Raw genomic sequence first — 21,915 nt, 5'->3', positions numbered from 1 at the left:
GGGGAAAAAGCTTTCCAAATCACTGCATTCTGGCATAACTGTTTCCAACACCCTCATGGCATTACCAAAATGTTTTGCTTTTAGAAGAAGATCTATACATACGAATTCCAGGAATGCTTTCTATCGGGATCTGCCGGACTCCATCTTTAAAACAGGAAAGTCCCGGGTAGACTTTCCGGATCTGGGCTTGTTTTCTTTCTATCAGCTTTTTAATGATCTGTAAAGCACAAGAAGAAAATATGTTTAGTGACAGAAGTCTGTGGCTACAGTTTAAGTCAGTCAGTCTAAGGAGTCATTTTCCTAGCAAAATTAAGTCTTCAGGAAACAAAAGGGTGAATGCTATTAAACAGTAAGACATGAAAGCGTTCTATTATACCATGCCTTTAATGTCATTCACCCAGCCGTCTTTGAATACTTGTCCTCTGCCATTGAAAAGAAGCCAATACTGAGAGAACACACTGTCCCAAGGGCCCACTGTCCTCTTTAGCATAAGCGCCAAATGTTTTGCCCCCTCCCCTGGGAGCCTCGGCTGCAGCAGCCCAGGCAACGTCGGAACCTCTTCACATCCCACGACCAGGAGCTGTTCCCTTCTACTCGAGGGGAGGACAAACTCACGAAGTCCCCAAAGCCTGGGAGGACGGCCTTCCTATTATTCACATTTTTCAAGGCTTGAGCCCCAACCTATGCTGTCCGCATCCAAAAAGCAGCTCTAAACAGCAAAAGCAACACAACCAGGATGGGGGCCACCAGAACTGATTAGGGAATTTTGAGAGGTATCCGTTTGTTTCATAAAATAATTCCTAATGCCCTGAGGTAACTATTTCCAGAGCAGTTCTCCCTTTAAAAAAGGAAAGGAAAAAATAAAATAAAATAGCCCTCAAAAATCACCATCTTGAGATTAACCATATCATAACTGAATTTTGGAAAACACATAACAGTAGCAGTCATTAATTGAATTCACAAAGGAAAACAAAAAAATTCTAGTTCCTAACTGCTTGATCTCAGACATAAGGCTGGTAAATGCCGTAGCATGAATGCATAATCTTAACAATTAAACATAGGACTCCATAAAATGAATGGGACTGGCAAAATATATTCCTGGTAAATCTACTCAGGGCTGTCCAATAGAAATATCATGTAAACCACTCATGTAATTTAAAATTTTCCAGTTAACTACTTTAAAAAAAAGAAAAAAAAAGTAAAAAGAAACAGGTGAAATTTTAACAATATATTTTTATTTAACCCAATATATCTAAAATATTATCATTGCAGCATATGTTCAAGAGAAAAAAATTATAAGATATTTTACATGTTTTTATTCACACTAGGTCTTCAAAATCAGAGTGTATTTTACACTTACAGCACGTCTCAGTTTTGACTGGCCATGCGGCAAGCACCCAATAGCCACGTATGGCCAGTGGCTACCACCTGGGACAGAGCAGATCTAAATGGATGCTCTGCATTTATTTGTAAGTCCAAGTCTTTTTAAAAAAGAATCCCTGGAAACAACCTAAATGTCCACTGACAGATGAATGGATAAAGAAAATGTGGTACATACATACAATGGAATACTACTCAGCCATAAAAAAGCATAAAATAATGCCATTTGCAACAACATGGATGGACCTAGAGATGATGATACTAAGTGAAGTAAGTCAGACATAGAAAGACAAATATCATATGATATCACTTATATGTGGAATCTAAAAAAATGATACAAAGGAACTTATTTGCAAAACAAAAACAGACTCACAGGCACAGAAAACAAACTTATGGTTATCAAAGGGGAAAGGGGGGAGGAATAAACTAGGAGTTTGGGGTTAACATATACACACTACTATATATAAAATAGATAAACAGCAAGGTCCTACTGCAGAGCACAGGGAACTATACTTAATATTCTGCAATAACCTATAATGAAAAAGAATCTAAAAAAGAATAGATGCGTATAACTCACTTTGCTGTACACTTGAAACCAACACAACACTGTAAACCAACTACGCTTCAGTAAAAAAAATTTTTTAAAGAAAGAATCCCAATGACAATTTCTTATCTGAAGGCCTTCAGAAAATATAATTTCAAATATAATTTTGAAAGTTTTTTCTCTTCACCAAGGATGCCCTCAAATGTGCCAGCCTAGCAGGTGGCTTCCATACCCTCAGGTAGCACCTTGAGGTGACTGGTAATGGAGGTGGGGCGCAACCTCTCTGCGCCTCTGAGATCACTTTGGAGAAAGAAGACATTTCACTTCCATTCCAGTCTCTTACCTTCACCTCCCTAGAAAATGTCTTCACTTCATCACCATGTTGTCATCTTTCTCTACTCAAACCCATCTCTCATTCCACCGCTGTTGGTGCTAGTCTTCCCAAACAAAAAATTGGGGGGAACGCCCCCATCTTTAATATTTCACCAAGTTTTAGGATGTCTTCCTACAAAGATCCCATTGCTTTTCCTCACTCTTACTTTGGCCCCTCCAAGCCCAGTCTCAGGTGGCCTCACATGTGAGCTGAGATTTAAGAATTACCCCCGCTTCCCAGCCCCCCAGACACACCCACACTCAGTCCTGCCTGCTCACGGCCTGTTCACACTTTCTCAAATGGTGGCCTTCATCACCCACACACCTACGGTCCCAGGTGTGCAGGTCCCCGTGAATCCACTTACGTTGGGCTCTGAATCTCTGCTCATGCTTGATTCCCGTCCAGGCCACCCCGCTCTAGACGCGTGTCCCATGACGCCACCTCCGAAGATGCGAGACGATGCGAGGGTCGCTGCATCCCACCCTGCCTTGGAGTCCTCACTCCCCACAGCGCTCAGCTCCCACCCGCCGCTCCGCCTGTGCAGCTGCACTGGTTCTCTCTCCACCCCCGCCAGCCACAACCACAACTGACTGCTCTGTACGCTTCCACGGCGGGGAAGGCCGTCCACCTCCCTACAGTTTGTTCCTTCCCACTATTCATCCCTCCCTTCCCCAAGGGGGTTTCCAGAGCTGGAATGAATGACACTTGTAAAACACCACTTGAATTCTGTGGAAGAAGATATTACGTGAATCCAAATACCTTCTTAGGGCGACCTCCGATCTCTCATGCGTTCAGTGGTGCGCCTGTTAGGGAAGGCTGGAGGCTGAGAGGGAGGTGGCGGGGGAGGAATCCAAGGGGAGAGAAAGGGGAAGGGGACGGGGCACTGTGTTCTCAAAAGCTGAGGCTTTGCTGCCATCTAAAATAGCTCTGCGCAGAGGGCTTCCCCTGCATGCAGGAAGGGCCCCCTGACCTGGACTCTGAATTTGCAAACTCCGCAGGGGGGATCCTGCTCTTGGCTTCTACTGCGGAGATGAGCTGGAGAAGGAGGAGCACGGTGACAGGGGACAGCATGAGGACGGCTGCCCTCGGCTGGCAGCCTCTGATTGCTGCACAAGGGGCTGCGAATTCGGACCTGCCCCTTAAGCCCAGTGGAGAACAGGGAAAGGAGCCTTCTGTGCTTTTATTAACTCTCCAAGCACCCTATGTGGAATTCTGTCTTAGGCTGACGCCTCTGACCAAGAAACAACAGAGGTGGTTTTTATTTTCTAATTTAATAAAAGCCTTTTGCTCACTTCCACGGGAAGCGTAAGAACAACTCTGAGCTACTTTAAGTAAAAGGAAAATACTTACTGAGCACCTACTATACACCAGACACTGCGTAAGGAGCTTTACATCTGTTATGTCAGTGACATCTGACAAGTAACTAAGAACTGGGATCAGGGAAATGAGCAGAAACCAGAAAACAAAGATAGGTTTAAGGCAGAGGTCTTTTTTGTTACTCGCTAGAGAAAAGTACACTCGAACGAATAACAGAAGTATAAAGTGGGACTGATGTGGGGTGACCCAGGTGCAAATTCCCAGTTTTTGAACTCCAAGAACTAGGGGGACCAAGGGGATGATCCTGGGCTCAACACATAGAGTTCCTTCATTTAATAAACGGCTTCTGTTACACTCCCCTAATTATGATCTCTGTAATGTTTCTTTTCCTGACTTAGAGAAATGTAAAAATTACTATGTAGTCAAATCTATCAACGTTTCCTTTTACTGCCTCTCTTTTAGTTCATATGCATAAAAGACTTCACCCCAGCATCAGATACCAAATCACTTGGTACTTCCCTTGGCAGTCCAGTAGTTAAGACTCCACGCTTCCACTGCAGGGGGTACGTGGGTTCGATCCCTGGTCGGGGAACTAAGATCCCGCATGCCGTGCAGTACGGCCAAAAAAAAAAAGAGTCCTCTCCAGATAACAAATCACTTACTATCCGGAAGTATAAGCCTTCAGAACTTGCAATGCAGAAGGAGAGGTGAATACAAACTAAGGCAAATATGGAAGGTAACGACTAACTGAAATTCAAATGAGTGGATCAAACTAGTGCTCAAGAAGTTCAAAGAGGAACGGAAAACAGGAGGAAGTGGTCCCATCTGTGTGTGTGTGTGTGTGTGTGTGTGTGTACACGCATTGGGAGAGGAAGTGGGTAAAGGATGAAGATACGAAGCAAGAGGGTTAAAGCATCAGTAACAGCCTTTGGAGATTAGTTTAGAAAGGGAAATAAAGAGGTGGGTTTGAGAAAGATGCATGAGGCCAGCATGTAAGAGGCCTTGAAGGTGAAATTAAGATTTACTATCATATTTTACAAGTTTTGTATTTTACACCAATTTAACAGGTACTGACCCCCTTAGAAGTGGTGATTTAGAGAGGAGATAAAGGATACCTTCAAAGAAGAAATCTAGACAAAACAGAACAAACCGAGGTTATGGTACCCAGCAGACCCACACCCACAGAGCCCAGGGACGCACACTTCACCCCAAAAGAGACCGGTCTGCACAGAGGGAACCCGAGTCAGTCATGTACTTACCTCCTTCTGCTTCTTAATGATGACAGAAAATTCCGTGTATGGGATCCGTGGATTTAGCTCACATCCCATTAAAGTGGCTCCTTCATAATCCTTGATGTAGCCAACATATTTGGTTTTAGGGATTTTAATTTCTTTGGAGAAACCCTGCAAAGTCAATAACTTCATTTATACAGGGTTGTGCATCAAACATCCTCTGAGTGCTAACTATGTGCTAGGCCTGTCTTGGTGCCCAGCACACGTCCAAGCTCTCATCCTATTATCCTGGGGAGGATTAGCAGGAAACCCTTCCAAGAAGTTCAGAAACATCAAAAATCAACTGTGCAAACAGGAAGCAATTCAACATAAAAAATAAACCTAGTAAAACACCAATAATATTAAAAAGTCTTTAACAAAAATGGCTATTAAGTAAAAGTAAGGTTTAATTTTGCATTAAACTGCACAATTTCTCCCAAAGTAGAGAGGGGGGCCTCTAGGATGCTCCACAAATCAATAACTAACATTGATCTAAATTCTGAAAGCAAAATTTGTCCAAAAATATAAGAATAAGAACCTTGATGTTGAGGAAATGAAACAACTACTTGACAGGCAAAAAAATTCCAGACGGGCTTCCCTGGTGGCGCAGTGGTTAAGAACCTGCCTGCCAATGCAGGGGACACAGGTTCGAGCCCTGGTCCAGGAAGATCCCACATGCCACAGAGCAACTAAGCCCGTGAGCCACAACTACTGAGCCTGCGCTCTAGAGCTCGCGAGCCACAACTACTGAGCCCACGTGACTAGAGCCCGTGCGCCACAATTACTAAGCCCGCATGCCTAGAGCCCGTGCTCCACAACAAGGAAAGCCACTGCAATGAGAAGCCCGCGCACCGCAACGAAGAGTAGCCCCTGCTCCCCACAGCTAGAGAAGGCCCACATGCAGCAACGAAGACCCAACGTAGCCAAAAATAAAATAAAATAAATAAATTTATTAAAAAACAGAAAAACTTCCAGACCATCACGACAGTGGTTGTTTCAGTGGTATTAATGCTTTGCAGTATATTCATTTACATACTTTAAGCTGTAATAATATAGTTATACAGGGCATACAGTCATATAACGACTTTCTTTATGGTGCCTACTTCAAATTTTTGCAGAAAATTACTTGGACTTTAAATTTCCTGCCTCCTCTTTCAGCAAAAACTTATTTTCCAAGCAATTATTGACATCAGCCTCAAAGAGGACCACAGACAAGTCATTTAAGAAGCATGGCTGAGATTTCAGCTCTACAATGTCGTTACTGCCTAGGAAAGCTGACACTCAAGCCCCTAGTAAAACAAACCCACTGAGTTCTCTCTAGTGAGTTTTATTATGAAAGTCACAAAGGCATCCTAAAGAATGAGAAGAAAATAAATAGGAGGTTACTTATCTGACATCAGAGGAGTGAAAGCTTTCTAGTCATATAAGGACTTGTATTTTAAAAAGAGGTTAATAGATTTTATGTAATAAAATCTTTAAAATTCTGTACATTAAAAAAAAAATCCATAAGCAATGTGGAAAAACAAATGACAAATGGGAGAAAAATCATAAAATAAAAGGTTACTATCTTTATATATATGAGTTCTCATAGATCAATATAAAAATAAATATTTTAATAGAAGAGGCAAAATGCAATGAATTGGCAATTCAAAAAAAGAAGAAATACAAAGGGTCAATGAACAAGGAAAAACAAGTCAAACTTCACAATAATCAAATAAATGCAAACATGCACAATTTGTCACCTAGGAAAGGGGTAAAAAAAATTTTTTTTTTCAATTATGAACTTGTTTCCTGAGCCCCCTTATACACTGCTGACAAGAGGAGAAATTATTTGGCAGGGCATGACAAAACCTTAAATACTTCTGGAAGCGCACATTCACACATGGACACTTAGTTAAAAAAAATACCTAAATGTCCCCCAAATGTGGTATTGGTTTAATAAATTATTCTCCATTTATACAACAAAATTTCAGAGAAGCATCAAAAATCACATTTGAAAAATCAGACTATATTAAGTTAAAAACGTAAGTGATTAAATTACATGCAATAATGAGCCAATTTTTGTATTTATATACAGACAAACACACACAGAGAAAAAATATTAGAAGGGTATCTGTCAAAACGTTAACAGTAAATTTCTCTGGGTGGTAGAATTACAAGCAATTTTTCTTTTTTTCTTTGTGCTTCACTTCATTTTCCAAAATTTCTACAGTAACTCTACGTTACTTTTGTCATCAGAAAAGTAAATGGAAAGTGTTTAGGAATTTAGAATTACAAAGCACTGTTAAAAAATATGCAGCAAAGTATAATCCTCAGAGTGCCGAGACGGAAACTTCTGACAGAAAGAACTAAGATGCAACCAAGCTCCCAGCCGCCTGTGTGCTGTTGCACCAGGATTGTCGGGAGCCCTTTGTAAACATTAGAATTTCCTCTCTGCTGTCATAAAGGAAGGTCTTCCAGAGACTGAATCTATTTGTCTCATTCATGGAGAACTCTAGTCCCCCAGCAATGGGAATTTCTCCTTAGCCTGGGGATAGCACATTTTAGAATGTCGGGATGTAACATTACACTTCACCTACAGATGACGTTCATTCATTCACTCAACAAACATTTATTCAGTACTTACAATGTGTTGGTCATACCCTCTAGTCCAGAGTGAAGCTTACCTCTGGCTTAAGGCTTGCAAAATAAATGGACGCCCCTCTTATAAGCAGAAAACAGTGGGGGGCGGAGGGTGGGTACTTATTTGCATGAAAGCTACCTGAGTGCGTATTAAGAAAAGGAATGACAGAACAGGGTTGCACGTGAAAAAACCCACCTGCTTCTTGAAATATCCAATTGCATATTCATCTGCATAGGTGAGAAAGTTCAGGATGTCATGTTTTATGTGATATTCCTTCAAATGGTTCATCAGGTGTGTTCCATAGCCCTGTGGGCAAGTCAGTATGCAGACAAATATATTAGGTTCTGGAGAAAAGAAAAGTCCCATATTTTCACCGGGAAATACTGGTAAATTTAGGAGTATGTATTGCCAAGGTAGCACCAACACCCTTCTTGCATTTCTGAACTTTGAAAATGGGCTGTAAAACCAAACAAATTCAAAATCCTTGAATGGAGATACAATCATCTTTTGAAAACACAAGTTTCTGGCTCTTCGAAAAGAACACACCAAGGCTACAAGCTGCTCATTCAGTCCTAGAGATTACACGCTGAATATTAATAAAGAGGTTTCTGGAATAAATACTGATTATGAATTTCTGCTTATGTTTAAAGTATTTGAGAACCTGAGATGAAAAGAGCAATGTAAATGAGAAGGGCTAATCTCTACTAGAATATTAACTAATCCAGGTGTTTCCTGCATACAACAAATCAGCAGTCCTTCCAAAGAACTGTATCATCACGTACATAGGATTTTCAACCTGGTCTTATCAGACCTTTCCAAGCAAAGTCTGAGAAGCCCCGAACCTCTAAGTCAGCCAGAAGACATTAGGAAGTAACTAAAAATAGTGAACAATGTTAAATAAATTAATGATTGAAATATGAAAAAAAAAGTAAGTACCAGGTTTTTTGGTGATGTACAATGCTTAGAGAAAAATCTATAAACTTAAAGGGATGGTTTTAGAATCTCATAAAAAGAAGATGAAAGTAAATCCAAGCATCCAGATACAAATATCTTCACATCAATATTTTAGAATTTGGTGACACGCTTTTCTGAAGAACTCAAACATGCTCATAGGTATGTTATCATGGAACTATAGGCCCACAGGGGAGAAGGATCTTGGGAAGTCATCTGGTCTGATTCTATCCCATGTGACACTAGAAGTCTCCTGCCATCTACCCTGGACAGGTGAGCTGCTAGAACACCTGCAGTTTAGGGTGCTTGCTCAGTCCTTAGACCAATTAATTTTCAGCCACTGTTATGGTTGGGAAGTTCTTCCTATGTTCACCTGAGATCTGACCCCTCGTTCCTTCTACCTATTGACCTTAGTTCTACTCCTAGAATAACAAAGACTGGTCCCCGCTTTTAACAACTCTCCAAACCCTTGAAAATTATCCTCCCTCACCCATGCCAATTCCTACCTCCCAGGTCCCAAGCCAAGCTTCAGTTGTTCTTCATATGGCATGATCGGAAGACCCTTTCTCAATCTAGTCACACTTTTCAGGGTTTTCTCCTGTATAAGAGGGGTCTCCAACCCCTGGGCCGTGGACCGGCACCGATCCGGGCCTGTTAGGAACTGGGCCGCAGAGCAGGAGGTGAGCGGCGGGCGAGAAAGCGAAGCTTCATCTGCCGCTGCCCCATCGCTTCCCACCGCTCGCATTACCGCCTGAACATTCCCCCCACCCCTCCCACGGTCCGTGGAAAACCTGTCTTCCACGAAACTGGTCCCTGGTGCCAAAGAGGTTGGGGACGGCAGCTGTATGACAATACCCTTCTAAAGCATGGATCCCAAGACCAAGCATAATAATATTCAGGGGACAGTCGGTCCAGTACATAGGAGAAGAGTATTACCATCTCCCCTATTCTGGAAATTATTCTTCCATGGATATTACCCATGGACATGTTAGCTTTTCCCAAACATATCACAACACTGACACATTGTGAGTTTGAATAAAACTCGGATAAAAAGACGAATGAAATCTCTCTCTTCTTGAGAAGACAGTAAAATGGGGAAGACAGACATATAGAACTCATAATTACATATACAACTGGCTGTTCAATATGGTAAGCACTAGCCATGTGTAGCTTTTGAGTGATCAAAATGTGACAAGTCCAAATGAGACATACAGGTGTAACATACACCCAGGGGAAAAAACTCTCAGCAATGACTTTTAAACTTATTGCATGTTGAAATGGCAGTATTTTGGACACATTAGGTTAAATAGAAAATATCAAAATTAATTTCACCTGTTTCATTTTACTTTTTTTTTTAATATGACTATTGGAGATTTTTAAATTACACATGTGGCTTGCATTTGAGGCTCACAGATGTATTTTTATTGCACAGCACTGGTACAGAGTGAGGTATTTGTACCTATAACAGAGGAAGAGGCTATAAGATATTTAAGAGGGAGAAGGAAAAGAAGATGTGTAAGCTAAGCCTTAAAGAAGTTTTGTCAAGTGGTAAGAAGACAGATTGGAAATCTAAATGTAAGGAAAGGGCTTCCCTGGTAGCGCAGTGGTTGAGAGTCTGTCTGCTAATGCAGGGGACACGGGTTTGAGCCCTGGTCTGGGAAGATCCCACATGCCGCAGAGCAGCTGGGCCCGTGAGCCACAATTACTGAGCCTGTGCGTCTGGAGCCTGTGCTCCGCAACAAGAGAGGCCACGATGGTGAGAGGCCCGCACACCGCGGTGAAGAGTGGCCCCCGCTTGCTGCAACTAGAGAAAGCCCTCGCACAGAAACAAAGACCCAACACAGCCAAAAATAAATAAATAAATAAATTTTAAAAATAAAATAAAATAAATGCAAGGAAAAATAAACCTATACAAAAGTATTATAAAAAGATACAGGAAAGTGGGTTTATAACCTAGGGATACAGAAAGGCTTCTTAAAGAAAATATAAAATGCGAAAGCATAAAGGACTGATTATTAAGTAGACTACTTCAAAGGTTAAAACTTCTTTTACAGATTTCATAAGCAATTTAAGATACCATAAACAAAATGACAAAATGGGACAGTATAGATATACAAGATATTATAAAACATTAACATCAAGAGTGCATAAATAATACCTTCGATGGGATCAATACAAAAAAAGATAAATCATCAAAGGAACAAGCAATAAATATAACCAAGAAATTTAAAAAAAAAAGATGTTTGATCTCAATAGTAATCAGAGCACTCCATCATGAGATGCAGTATTTCACTCAGCACTATGCAAATTTCTTTAAGGTTGACAGTACCCAGGGAAATGGTACTCTGCAGCACCACTGGTGAAAGTGTAAATTGGTAAACCCACTGAGAAGGGTGATCTGGAAATAATTTTTTAAATTGAGACTCTGGCCATAGTCATTCCTACAGCAATGCCACTTTTCAGCGTCTAGAAATCATTTCCAAACAGAGCACTGTTAGTGATAGAAAATAAACATGAATGTCTTCCATAGGGAACAGTTACATAAATTATGGTCCGTCTACATTAGGCAAATCTATATAAAAAGAATAAAGTAGTTCCATATTAGCACTGTACAATAGGGATTTCTGCAATGATGGAGATAACCTTCATCTATGCTATCCAATATGGTAGCCATTAGTCACATGCAGCTACCAAGGACTTGAGTGACTAAGGAACTGAATTTTAAATTTTATTTAATTTTAATTGATCTAAATATAAATTTAAATAACCACGTTTATGTACTAAAGTTGAAAGATCCCTAAGATAGAATGGAAAGGTTTTTTTTCAATTATGTAGAGTATGAATTCTAGTTATGTAAACAACAACACACCACACAGGTACATGTTCATGTACATAATATAGAGAAGCACCTAGAAGGATGCACACCAGGCTGACAATGGCTGGACGGCAGGGGGAAGGGGGGATGGGATTTTTGCTTTCTCTGAAAATGTATCTGTGCATGACCTATGTAATTAAATATTATTTTTAAAGAAAAGTGGGGGGGGAAAACTGGAGAAAAGGGAAGGGTTGCCTACTGCATGTGCACAAGAATAGTAATATCTAGGAATCAGTAAGAAACGTGTCTTCTGATGAAACTCACTCTAACCTAGATGTGAGTTTAACCTAGATGTGGTTGATGGAAGAGAGTTAGGCTTTCACTGTATACACCATCTTGTAAGGAGCTAACACAACTATACATTTTCTCCCCTTCACCCACAATCCAAGGATTTTACTCACGAAGAAGAATAATGGTTCTTTTGTAAATAGCTTCTCAAAACCTGCATAAGATATTCTTCATCAACAGCCACTAATCTGTCATTTCTCCAAAGAAATTTTCCAGATTCCAACTGCTTGTGAGTAGGGACTGTGCCTTTTAACGTGAATCCTCTCTGTGTATTTCCTTGGTGAAAGAGGCACTAACACTGTTAAGCTATTATAGGCAAATGTTTAGATTTTTCACCCCAGAACTATTTCCCTCCTTTGTATGCCTTTATTTTCAACTATCACCAAAAGGATTCCTTTCCAAATCCACTTGGTAACTTCAGTGTTTATTTAAATACTTACTACGGTAAATAAGTATTAGCCATGTAACTTTAAAGTTGCATATAATGTCAAACCCAAGTAGTTCTTAGATAAGCTATTCTAAAACCAGGTGAGGAGCTTTAAGTAAATTCTCAAATGTTATCTTGCATGTGTTTTGAGCAAGATAAATTCATATACATATCTTATTTAAAGCATTCACAGGAATTTGTATATAAGCTTAAGTCTCCAAAATGAAAGTATCATTTAGCCAAGATTTTTAATATCTCAAATCAAAACTGTAAACCTCCACTTATGAACTTTCTGTTTTCACAAATAAGTGCTACCAGAATTGACTTCCATCAGATGCATCCATTCTATCCAGTTTTGAAAGATTAATCTTCATTTTCTAAAACTAGTTAAGTCACTTACAAAAGGTGTCTTTTCTTTTAGTTTTTCCTACTCAGTTTGTGATGTTTGGCCACCTTCCTTCAAGTCTTTAGAAAATTATATGGTTTGGGGAAAAAATATACACTGCCCTTCTGGGAAGTAGTAAGACAAAGCATCCAATTCATATTAAACAGCTTTAGTTTCCCTCTGGTATCCTAAAAGTGTCCAAGGCAACCTTAACCAACCTTTCCAAACAAGCTGCTTGGTGTAGCTTTCTTTGCAAACAAAAATTAGGCAATCTTCTTCTGAAATTATAAACCAAGGACATATTTTCCAGCTCCTCTCCCTATGAAAAGCCAAACCAAATTTTTCTTTTAAGTAAGTTCCTAAATTCTGGACACTTATTGTTTCTCACTTTGGCTAGGGGGAAATAAACCTGTGATAAGCACAGCAACAGTACCATCTAAAGACATATAGTCAAAGGTCCTTGAAAAAGAGCCAGAGATCGGTTTCAGGTAAATGTTTAGGGCCCTCACCTTCTCCAGTCAGAATGATGAATTTGATACTGATGAATTTTGTCTGCCCTTGGGTGTTGAGTGCTGTGAGTCAAAGACAAAAGCCCCATTTGTGCTTTGTGAGAGGAAACCACAGCAGCTGTAATTGGCACCGTGACCATTACACAGAGGAGAGCCGTTAATGAAGCCAAAAGCACCCATGGCCCTGGTTTCAGCCGGCAGGCAGCGCATGACTCCTTCCAGAGATCCATTTTTGGTTTCTGTAACTGGCATTGCTTCATTGTAGCTGAAGAAGGCAACAATGTCCTTAGGCCCGCACTGTCCAAGCCCAGCGAGCACCTGAAATGTGGCTAGTCCAAACTGACACAGGTGTGAGTGCGGAATACACTCTTGATTTCTGAGACTTAGTACAGATCAAAGAATGTAAAATGTCTCAATAATTCTTGGACGCTGAGTACCTGTCACAATGACAACACTTTGGATATACTGAGTAAAATAAAGTATATTTTTTTAGAATTATTTTTGCCTATTTTCTTTTTTTTTTTTTTAATGTAGCACTAGAAAATTCAAAATCACATACATGGCTCACATTTGCACGTTGCATGATATATCACTGGACAACGTTGCTTTAGACCTGCCAATAGTTTTTCTCAGCAGCCATTAGATCCTGAGCTACTTATCTTTCCACCAACTGCCATATTTTTGCATGATTTTAGGGCTCCCAAAGTACCAAATGAATTATAGTCTGAAGACACATTTCTGGTTCCACTTTCACAAAAGCAGCAGAGGAGGACACAGCACAATCTAAATCTTTCTGACAACTGAGAATCTGATTTATTCCAGTCGGACTGCAATGCCAACCACGCTATCAATAAGACAGTCTGGTTCCTGGGGAGGAAGGGACCCATGCCAAGGACAATCGAGAAGGCAAATCAGCCACACACGCATACATACACACACACACACACACTCCAAAAAGACTCACATTCCAAACGTGCATGAATATTTCTGAAACTCAGTCATAAATTTATTCAAATATGTCATGACTTCCCCGACAGAATTTCTTTAGTCCTTGTCCCCCATTAGGCACAAGGTCGTAAGAAATCTTTCTGAGGTGTGAGCCACCTAAATCATCTCCCTAATCCACATCGCACCACACCCCTTCTGGTGGTGCAGTGTCCCCAGGGGTGTGTAGACATGTCTGCACGTGGAAATGATCAGTAACACTGAGACGTGTTTTCAAACATCTCTTCACTGGCTGTAAACTTTGCCTGAGTTGTACCAGGGGCTGTGTGGTGTCCCCAGACCCTGCGCCCAGGTCCAACAAAGCCCGGTAGAGCCTGACTGTGGATACAAGGAAGCGTGTACGCTACACACACACACACACACACACACACACACACACACATCCACCCGCAGTGAGAGGGTGCTCCTCGGAAAGTCCTGGGCTCCACTTGGAACCTTCTCTGGACCTGGAGACCCTGCCCAGCTCTGCGGCTTTCGTGAGAAGCACCACATTCTGCATTTCTTCTAAGACCTTGGGTCACTCTTACCTTGACTTGCTCATTTGAGGTTACAGCACAGAAAACAATCTCTGTGAATCCTTGGGATGGGAACATTCGGAAACAGATACCACCAATAACACGGCCGTCTTTAATTAAAGCAAGGGTTTTGTGTTTCCTGCAAGAATAAGATTAGGTCAAAGTTTTACTTCTCTTGGTTATACAAATATACTGTTTGGGGTGTCCCCCTCATGAACCAGCCAGGAAAAGCAGGGGGTTGTTTCTTCTTGATTTTTCCATGGAAACCTCCTCTATCTGGCCACCATCTCACCAGACCGTTCTTTACTGTGGACTTCTTAGAGCAAGCTTGCCTGCCTGAGATGGCACCAGAGCTTCCGTGAGGACAAAGGCCGGCCACCTAAGGAGGCTCTGAGGTTACAAATAAAGAACAGAGCATGTGGGGAGGTGCTGACTGGTGCTGGAACAGGGCCACCCCTGATGCCCATGGACCCACAGTGGGAGTCCAGAGGGAGAGCACAAAGGCAGGGACAAACATGGGATGTGTTTCTGAAGAGTTTAGTCTCACTCAAAAATAGCACGGAAACAATATGGAAAAGAAAACCAAATCCACAGGTACAATTTGCTGAAACCTGCATTCCAGAATCCTATCGGGCCTGCAGTCTAAAACGTCACTCTGAATAGTCACATGCACGGATCACAATGCACGTAGGCTACTGGGTTCCATGTGTTAAAATACATTCAAGTAGGGAAGTTTACTTTCTTGTTTCTTGCCTTTTTTTTTTTTTTTTTTTTAATGTAATGGATTGTCAAAGTTAACCTAATACCCCAATAATCTTCTCAGGGCTTACAGACCCTGGCAACAATGGTACCTAGTTAAGATACCAAAATCAAGAATATTTTGACTATTGAAAAAGTGGGACGCCTGCTTAGCGTTTATATATTCCTTCACTGCTATAAGGAACGAAGCACAGGATGGTCACCCGCAACTTAAAATATAAAGCCTCATTCACAAAAAATTGACGAACTGTTGAAAAATTAATCTTAATGCCTTTAGCCATGGCAATTATCGTGATGCCACTCTACATCCACAGTGTGACGAGAGGCCGCAGGACTCGGTGGGTGACTACGGCTGACTTTCACTGTCTGAGTAGCTCCTCTTTCATTTAAAAGGGAAAAGAGGGGACAGGTGATCCCTGGTGATCCAGCGGTTCAGACTCAGGGCTTCCACTGCAAGGGGCACAGGTTCAATCCCTGGTCGGGGAACGAAGATCGCATGTGCCACGTGGCACGGCCAAAAAAATAAAAAAAAAAAAGAAAGAAAGAAAGAAGAGGGGAGAAAGGGAGAAGGAACAGCAGAGCACAACTTACGGGTCAAAGACAAGCCGTGTGATGTACTCCTTTGGCATCCGGGGCAGCTGATGGGAAAACACATTCTGCAGCCCCACCAGCCAAATCAGTATCTTCTTGTTGGGCTTCTGGTTCAGGGAATTGCCCACTACGTGAAATTCAATCACACCCCTGCGCTCCTCCATCCTTGCCGCTTCGTCCCTGGCTGAGTGTGCTGACAGAAAATTGGTCTGGGACGCAGGAGACAGGAAAACATTACACAGAGCTCTTCTCTTAAGACAGGAGGGATAGGACATACCAATGCCTCTCTTCTGTGTTCTAATAAGACGCACGTTTGTGGATTTTCAGGGTCCCAACCAACACACACAAGTTATGAAAACAAAATAGGTAGGTAGAGCATTTTGAGGGACCAGAGTTTTCTACGTGTACACGGAGATTTGGTGTGGATCAGGAGCCACCAGACTTTCTGTAAAGGGCCAGGGAGCTCATATTTTAGATCTGCAAGTCATGAGGTCTCTGTGCCAACTCGCCAACACTGTTGTAGGGTGAAAGCTGCCGCAGACAACACATAAATGACTGGGGCAGCAGAATTCCAATAAAACTTTGCTTAAAAGGGGGGAAGGCAGACTGGATCTGGCCTGAGGGCTATAGTTTGCCAGTCCCTGGTTTTTAGGAACTCCATCTGGCTGAGCATTATAGCACCCTCGGGATGACAGATCCCACTACAGGCCCAATAGTGGCAGTCTTATACTGTCAGCACCTCTTCTTGGAAGATGGTTTTCTTTGCACAGGAGTCTCCGTTGACCACTCTCAACCACAGCTCGCAGCACAACCTTGTGCCAGCACTCAGTGGGGTGCAGGTCAGTGTTCAACCAACAGCTCCCCAAGGGAGAAAAGCCCACTGGCGGCACGTGCTCATTTCACTGGTCTATGGCCGGTGCCCAGGTGCCCGGATGCCACTGTGGTCAATTTCAAGCTACCAACGTATTTAACAACCAGCACACAAAATTCCTGAAAATGTAACAGTTGCCTTGCACACACCAGTACAAGTCAACTCCAGGACACTACTAAATCCACCCAACACATCCTGAAATGTGTGACTACATCCACATTTTATAGCTGAAAAAAACTGAGCTAAACTAATCCGTGAAGTTACTAAATCCCCGAAAGACAAGTACACAAAAGGTACTATAGTCATAAGTCCCCAGGACTGGATATCTAGAAGGAAATGGAAAGAACAATTTTATAAGAAGATCTCTCTCTTAACAACATTCTGGTTCTCTGACTTATCCTCACTACCATGAAATAAACCTCTAAGGAAACATGACAAATTAAAAATGGGTACTTTGATCTAGCAGAGCCATACTAAAAAAAATTTTAAAGATGTTTTGCAAAATAATCTCCGAGCCATTCCTTCATTTTCTGGAAGCTGTCAGAAACGTCTTAAACTGCTTTGCCCCTGGATAGGACACAATGAGACTGACGGCAGTACTTTTACCAGAATTGCTTTACTTGAATCTAATCATGGGTAAACAGACAAATCCAGGTAGAGGGACATTATGCAAAACCAGTGACCGGGACTCTGCAATAACAGTGCTGCCACAAAAGACCAAAAGAGGGCTGGGGAACTGTTCTAGAAAAAAGGAGACTAAAGAGGTGAAGAGGGGAAGTCCCTGGTGGTCCAGCGGTTAGGACTCCATGCTTCCACTGCCGGCGGCACAGGTTCAATCCCTGGTCAGGGAACTAAGATCCCGGAAGCCACACAGCGTGACCAAAAAAAAAAAAAAGAGGTGAAGAGATAAGAACTAAATGCAGTTTATGCTCCCTGACTGATCCTCCAACAACAGCAGCAAATGTTATAATGGACAGGATTTGGATATACGGGAAATTTGGATATGGGCTGTATATTAGGCCAAGGGTCTAATATAACTTTGTCTAAGCAAACTTTTCTATAAAGGGCCAGGGGACAACTATCTTAGGCTTTGCAGTCAGACTTCCCCTATCTTAATAATTCAGATCTGCTCTTGTAGTGCAAGGCAGACACAGACAATACACTTCAATTAAACTTTATTTACAAAACCAGCAAGTGGGCTGGATTTGGCCCGCAGGCTGTAGACTTCCAACCCATACATTAGATTATACTGTAACCTAGCTAAATTTGCTGGAGGTGATAAGTGCATCGAGGTCATGTGAATGAACAGTCTCAGTCTTAGGAGACACATGCAAATATAGTTAGGGGTGAAGTGTTATGACATCTGTATTGAATTCTGAAATGGTTCCTAATGCTTCACAGGAGAGACAGCGAGACAGAGGGAACGTAAATGAGGCATGTTAACAACTGGTGAATCTAAATAAAGAGTCTCTGGATCTTTATCATGGAGTTTTTTGCAACATTTATGAGGGTTTAAATTTTTCAAGATAAAAAGTTGAAGGAGGAGAAATGCCTTCAACTGCGTGAGATTATGTTTCCCCGTGATGTGACAGTCATCAAGGGGAATCAGCTCTCCATCAGCTTTTCTTGCCTTTCCGACCCTGACCACCAGGCAAAATGCAAACCGGGGTAGCATGACATGCTCTCTCTCGGCAATACCATCCCCATTCCCAGCAGCTGGAGTGGCCCGGAGAGCAGAAGGGGTCCACCAGCTGGCTGCCTAGGTTCACCCTGCTGACCTCTGGCCCGAGCATCGCTGCAGGGTCCGTGATGGTGGACATGACCTCGTGGATTAATTCCAGTGGAATATCGCCCATCACTCGGGGTTTCTTGGCCTCCTCCAAAACATGAGAGTCATTCATTTTCCTCTTTTCTCCTTGAGGATCAAAATAAAAGGGTAAACGATGGGTTATTTTAACCACAAAGCACATGCCAACTAATCCAACTAATTTTCTAATAACACTGACAGGTGTGGACGTCAACCCTCCGTGTATCGGGGGAGGGGCGCAGTGGAAGGCGGGAGAGAGAAGGGAGGAGGTCTCACAGTAACTGCCAACCGTTGATCTATTCTAAATAGTTTCTATTTTCCATGATAATTTTTTAACTTGACATATGAGTTATTAAGGCATGTGTCTCTTCACTTGCGTATTAAGGGGTGAGTCTAGTTATCACTTAGTGGTCAGAGAACATGGTCCATATGATACCAAAGGTCAAAATTTTTTGAAACTTGCTTTATGGACGAAGACTTGACCAATTATTTGCAAATTAAGCGTCTTCTTGGAAAGAATGTGTATTTTTCCGATTTTGAGTGCTCTCTAGATTAATCTTGTTGATCGTGTTTGCAGGGTTTCTGTCCTGACAGTTTTGTCTGCTTGATCTATGAATGAATCAGAGATGTTTCTTCCAGACTTCAACTGTTGGTTGGTTTGAAGTGATTATTTCTCCTTGCAGTTCTGTTAATTCTCCCTCTTTCATATATGTTTGCATGTACGTATGTCTAGATATATGTGGTCATATGCATGTCATGTACATATGTCTATATGTTTGAAATATACTCATGAACTGTTTTATTTTCCTGGTGAATTTAATTTTTTCATCACCAAATGACCCTCACTATCTCTCACGATGCTTTTTTGCCTTAAAATGGTGCCTCAGAAAGTGAGCAGGGCCACTGGTCTCTGAAGTGGGTACACTCTCAATATGTCACATGCTGGGAAAGGCCGGGCAAAGGCAAGGAGAACTCTCTCCCACCTTCCTCCTTAGATTACATGGTGGCTTTCTGTCCCTTCTACTAGCATGTTTGGTTTTTCTTTCTTTCTTTTTTTTTTCCTTCTGTCATAATGCATTTTTACAATTAAATTTTTTTTAATTTTTAGATGTTCAAATCTAATTTATTCCTCAGGTGCGAATCCCACTAAACATGTTGCATATAGCATTCCCATCAACTTTAGCTAAAAAGGAGCAGAGCAATGGCAAGTATCTCGTCTATACAAGATGCTTCTCCAAATATTATATGTTACTTACTAAACAGTTTTGGTTGAGTTCTTGTTTTCATAACTTTTTACTTGTTGTGACTGGAGGTGAGTGAGAATATTTTCAGTCATTTGACCAAGAAGCCTTCAAATTCCAAGATTTCCCAAGATTGGCATTGTGAACTATTTATTTTGGAGCTGAGGCTTATACCCAATATGCCCCAAACTTGATAGATTGCTAATAGTGATGTGATAAGAAAGCATCTTAGGCTGCATCCAAGCTCACTCGCAAAGAGTTTGCAGATTAATTAGTGATGTCTCCCTTGGAAGTGGGAGAGACAATGGTGGCACCAATGCTAAATGCTTAGTACTTCATACAAAATCCTCTTCTCTCCCCCTTTTATGTCATTTCTTTAATGTCACACTTTGGTCATGCCCAAGATTTGTCTGAGGTCAAGCCTGCAGACAGAAATGCAACCTTCAAAACATTCTGTAACTGTGAAATGCCTTTAGGATTAAGAGATGTTTTTGCCCACATGGCAGATTACATTCAAGGCCAAATTCTTTCCCCTCCTGTATCCACGCTCTGCTATGTGATTTTTCAGCTCTTCCTATAAAAGGAGTAGGGTACATTTCCCCACCCCTTTACTCTGAGTTTGACCATGTGACTAGCTTTAGATGACAAAATGAGGCAGGTGTGATGGGGTACCAGTTCCGAGTTTAGGCTTCAAGTAAGTGTATTTCTTCTTGCTTTCTGGTGCTTCTGCCACCATAATAAGGACATATTCTGCCCCAAGGGAAGGAGAAGAAACCCAATGGTCCTAGAAGGAGGATGAGAAATACGCAAGCCCCGCCTGAAGGAGACCAGCCAGGATTAGCCACCTCCCAGGCAACACACAGGATGAGTGAGCTATGATAATAAAAGATTACAGTTTTAAGACTCTGCACTTTGAGTGGGTTTGTTACATAGCAATAACTAACCAATACAGCTCAAAGTGAGTTCCAACCATTGAGATCCTGGACATGTACAATCTGTTTAAAGTCTACCTTTGGCACGCCTCAGAAAATAGAGCTTCTAGGGCAAATTGCAGTCCTCCATGATGCCCTCGAAGAGCTTACCTGGGTTTGCCTCAAGCCCAGAAGCGCCTTTACAGGAAGGACTGTTGCTCCCTCCATTCTGTTGCTCAAGGGACGCTGAGTTTGAATTGAAGGTAACTGTCCCGGCCACAGGAGGTGGATTGATAACTGCCCCCAGGAAAAGGAAAAGAAGGTATTAAATGACTTCTTTCTTAGGCAATAAGGAACCAAGTGCACATGACACCATCCCATTCCTGCCCATCACCCCAAAGAAGTCATCTTTAAAATAAAAACTACGGGGCCAATGTGGGCATGGTAAGAAAGATAGGGATGGATTATAACCCGCTGGATAGAATAAAGATATCCGAGTCCAAATTGATAAGATAATAAATGCATAAATAAATAAGTGGGGAGAAGGTGAAACTCTTCGTACAGGAGAATGCCAACAAATAAGAAAGGAATGATGGAAGTTGGCAGGGGCCAGGGGAAGCAGCCAGTATATAATAATTGATTCAGGGAAGAATCATCTGTACAGTCTAAACCTTGTGAATATATATTTTTTTGTATTTATTTTTATTTATTTTTGGCCGCGCTGGGTCCTCGTTGTTGTGCGCGGGCTTTCTCTAGTTGTGGCAAGTGGGGGCTACTCTTCATTGCGGTGCGCGGGCTTCTCATTGCGGTGGCTTCTCTTGTTGTGGAGCACGGGCTCTAGGTGCGCGGGCTTCAGTAGTTGTGGCACGTGGGCTCAGTAGTTGTGGCTTGTGGACTCTAGAGCGCAGGCTCAGTAGTTGTGGCGTGCAGGCTCAGAAGTTGTGGCTCATGGGCTCCAGAGCACAGGCTCAGTAGTTGTGGCACACGGGCTTAGTTGCTCCGCGGCACGTGGGATCTTCCCAGACCAGGGCTTGAACCCATGTCCCCTGCATTGGCAGGCGGATTCTTAACCACTGCACCACCAGGGAAGTCCCAATGAATATAATTTTGATAAAGACAGGGTAGTCTCAAAGTATCTCCCCACAAAAGTACTTTTTTTTTTTTATTACAAAAGGAGAAATGATAACACTGCAGTGGAGAAACCTCATCAACCCCACCCTAAGCCAGTGATCAAACTGCACACCGGCAACAATGGGAGAGGCCAACGTTACG

General features: G+C 41.9%; 1 protein-coding gene and 1 pseudogene across 3 annotated transcripts in view; both read right to left on the bottom strand.

Annotated features, from left to right (window-relative positions):
- Positions 1-21,915, bottom strand: part of LOC309629083 (centromere protein U pseudogene) — a 385,624-nt pseudogene that overhangs the window by 122,229 nt on the left and 241,480 nt on the right. The window lies entirely within an intron of this gene.
- The window catches only part of KAT2B (lysine acetyltransferase 2B), a 103,298-nt gene that overhangs the window by 7,709 nt on the left and 73,674 nt on the right, over positions 1-21,915 (bottom strand). For both annotated transcript variants that reach the window (XM_082392658.1, XM_082392659.1), the window contains exons 8-14: positions 20,815-20,940; positions 18,463-18,599; positions 15,814-16,022; positions 14,476-14,602; positions 7,704-7,814; positions 4,874-5,017; positions 103-217 (exon numbers count right to left, since the gene is read on the bottom strand). In XM_082392658.1, coding sequence (XP_082248784.1) covers positions 103-217; positions 4,874-5,017; positions 7,704-7,814; positions 14,476-14,602; positions 15,814-16,022; positions 18,463-18,599; positions 20,815-20,940 — 969 coding nt within the window. The remainder of the gene's footprint in view (positions 1-102; positions 218-4,873; positions 5,018-7,703; positions 7,815-14,475; positions 14,603-15,813; positions 16,023-18,462; positions 18,600-20,814; positions 20,941-21,915) is intronic.

Source organism: Balaenoptera borealis, assembly GCF_965194805.1.
Source record: "Balaenoptera borealis genome assembly, chromosome: 5".
NCBI classification, from domain to species: domain Eukaryota; kingdom Metazoa; phylum Chordata; class Mammalia; order Artiodactyla; family Balaenopteridae; genus Balaenoptera; species Balaenoptera borealis.
This window is presented reverse-complemented; position numbering and strand designations above follow the sequence as displayed.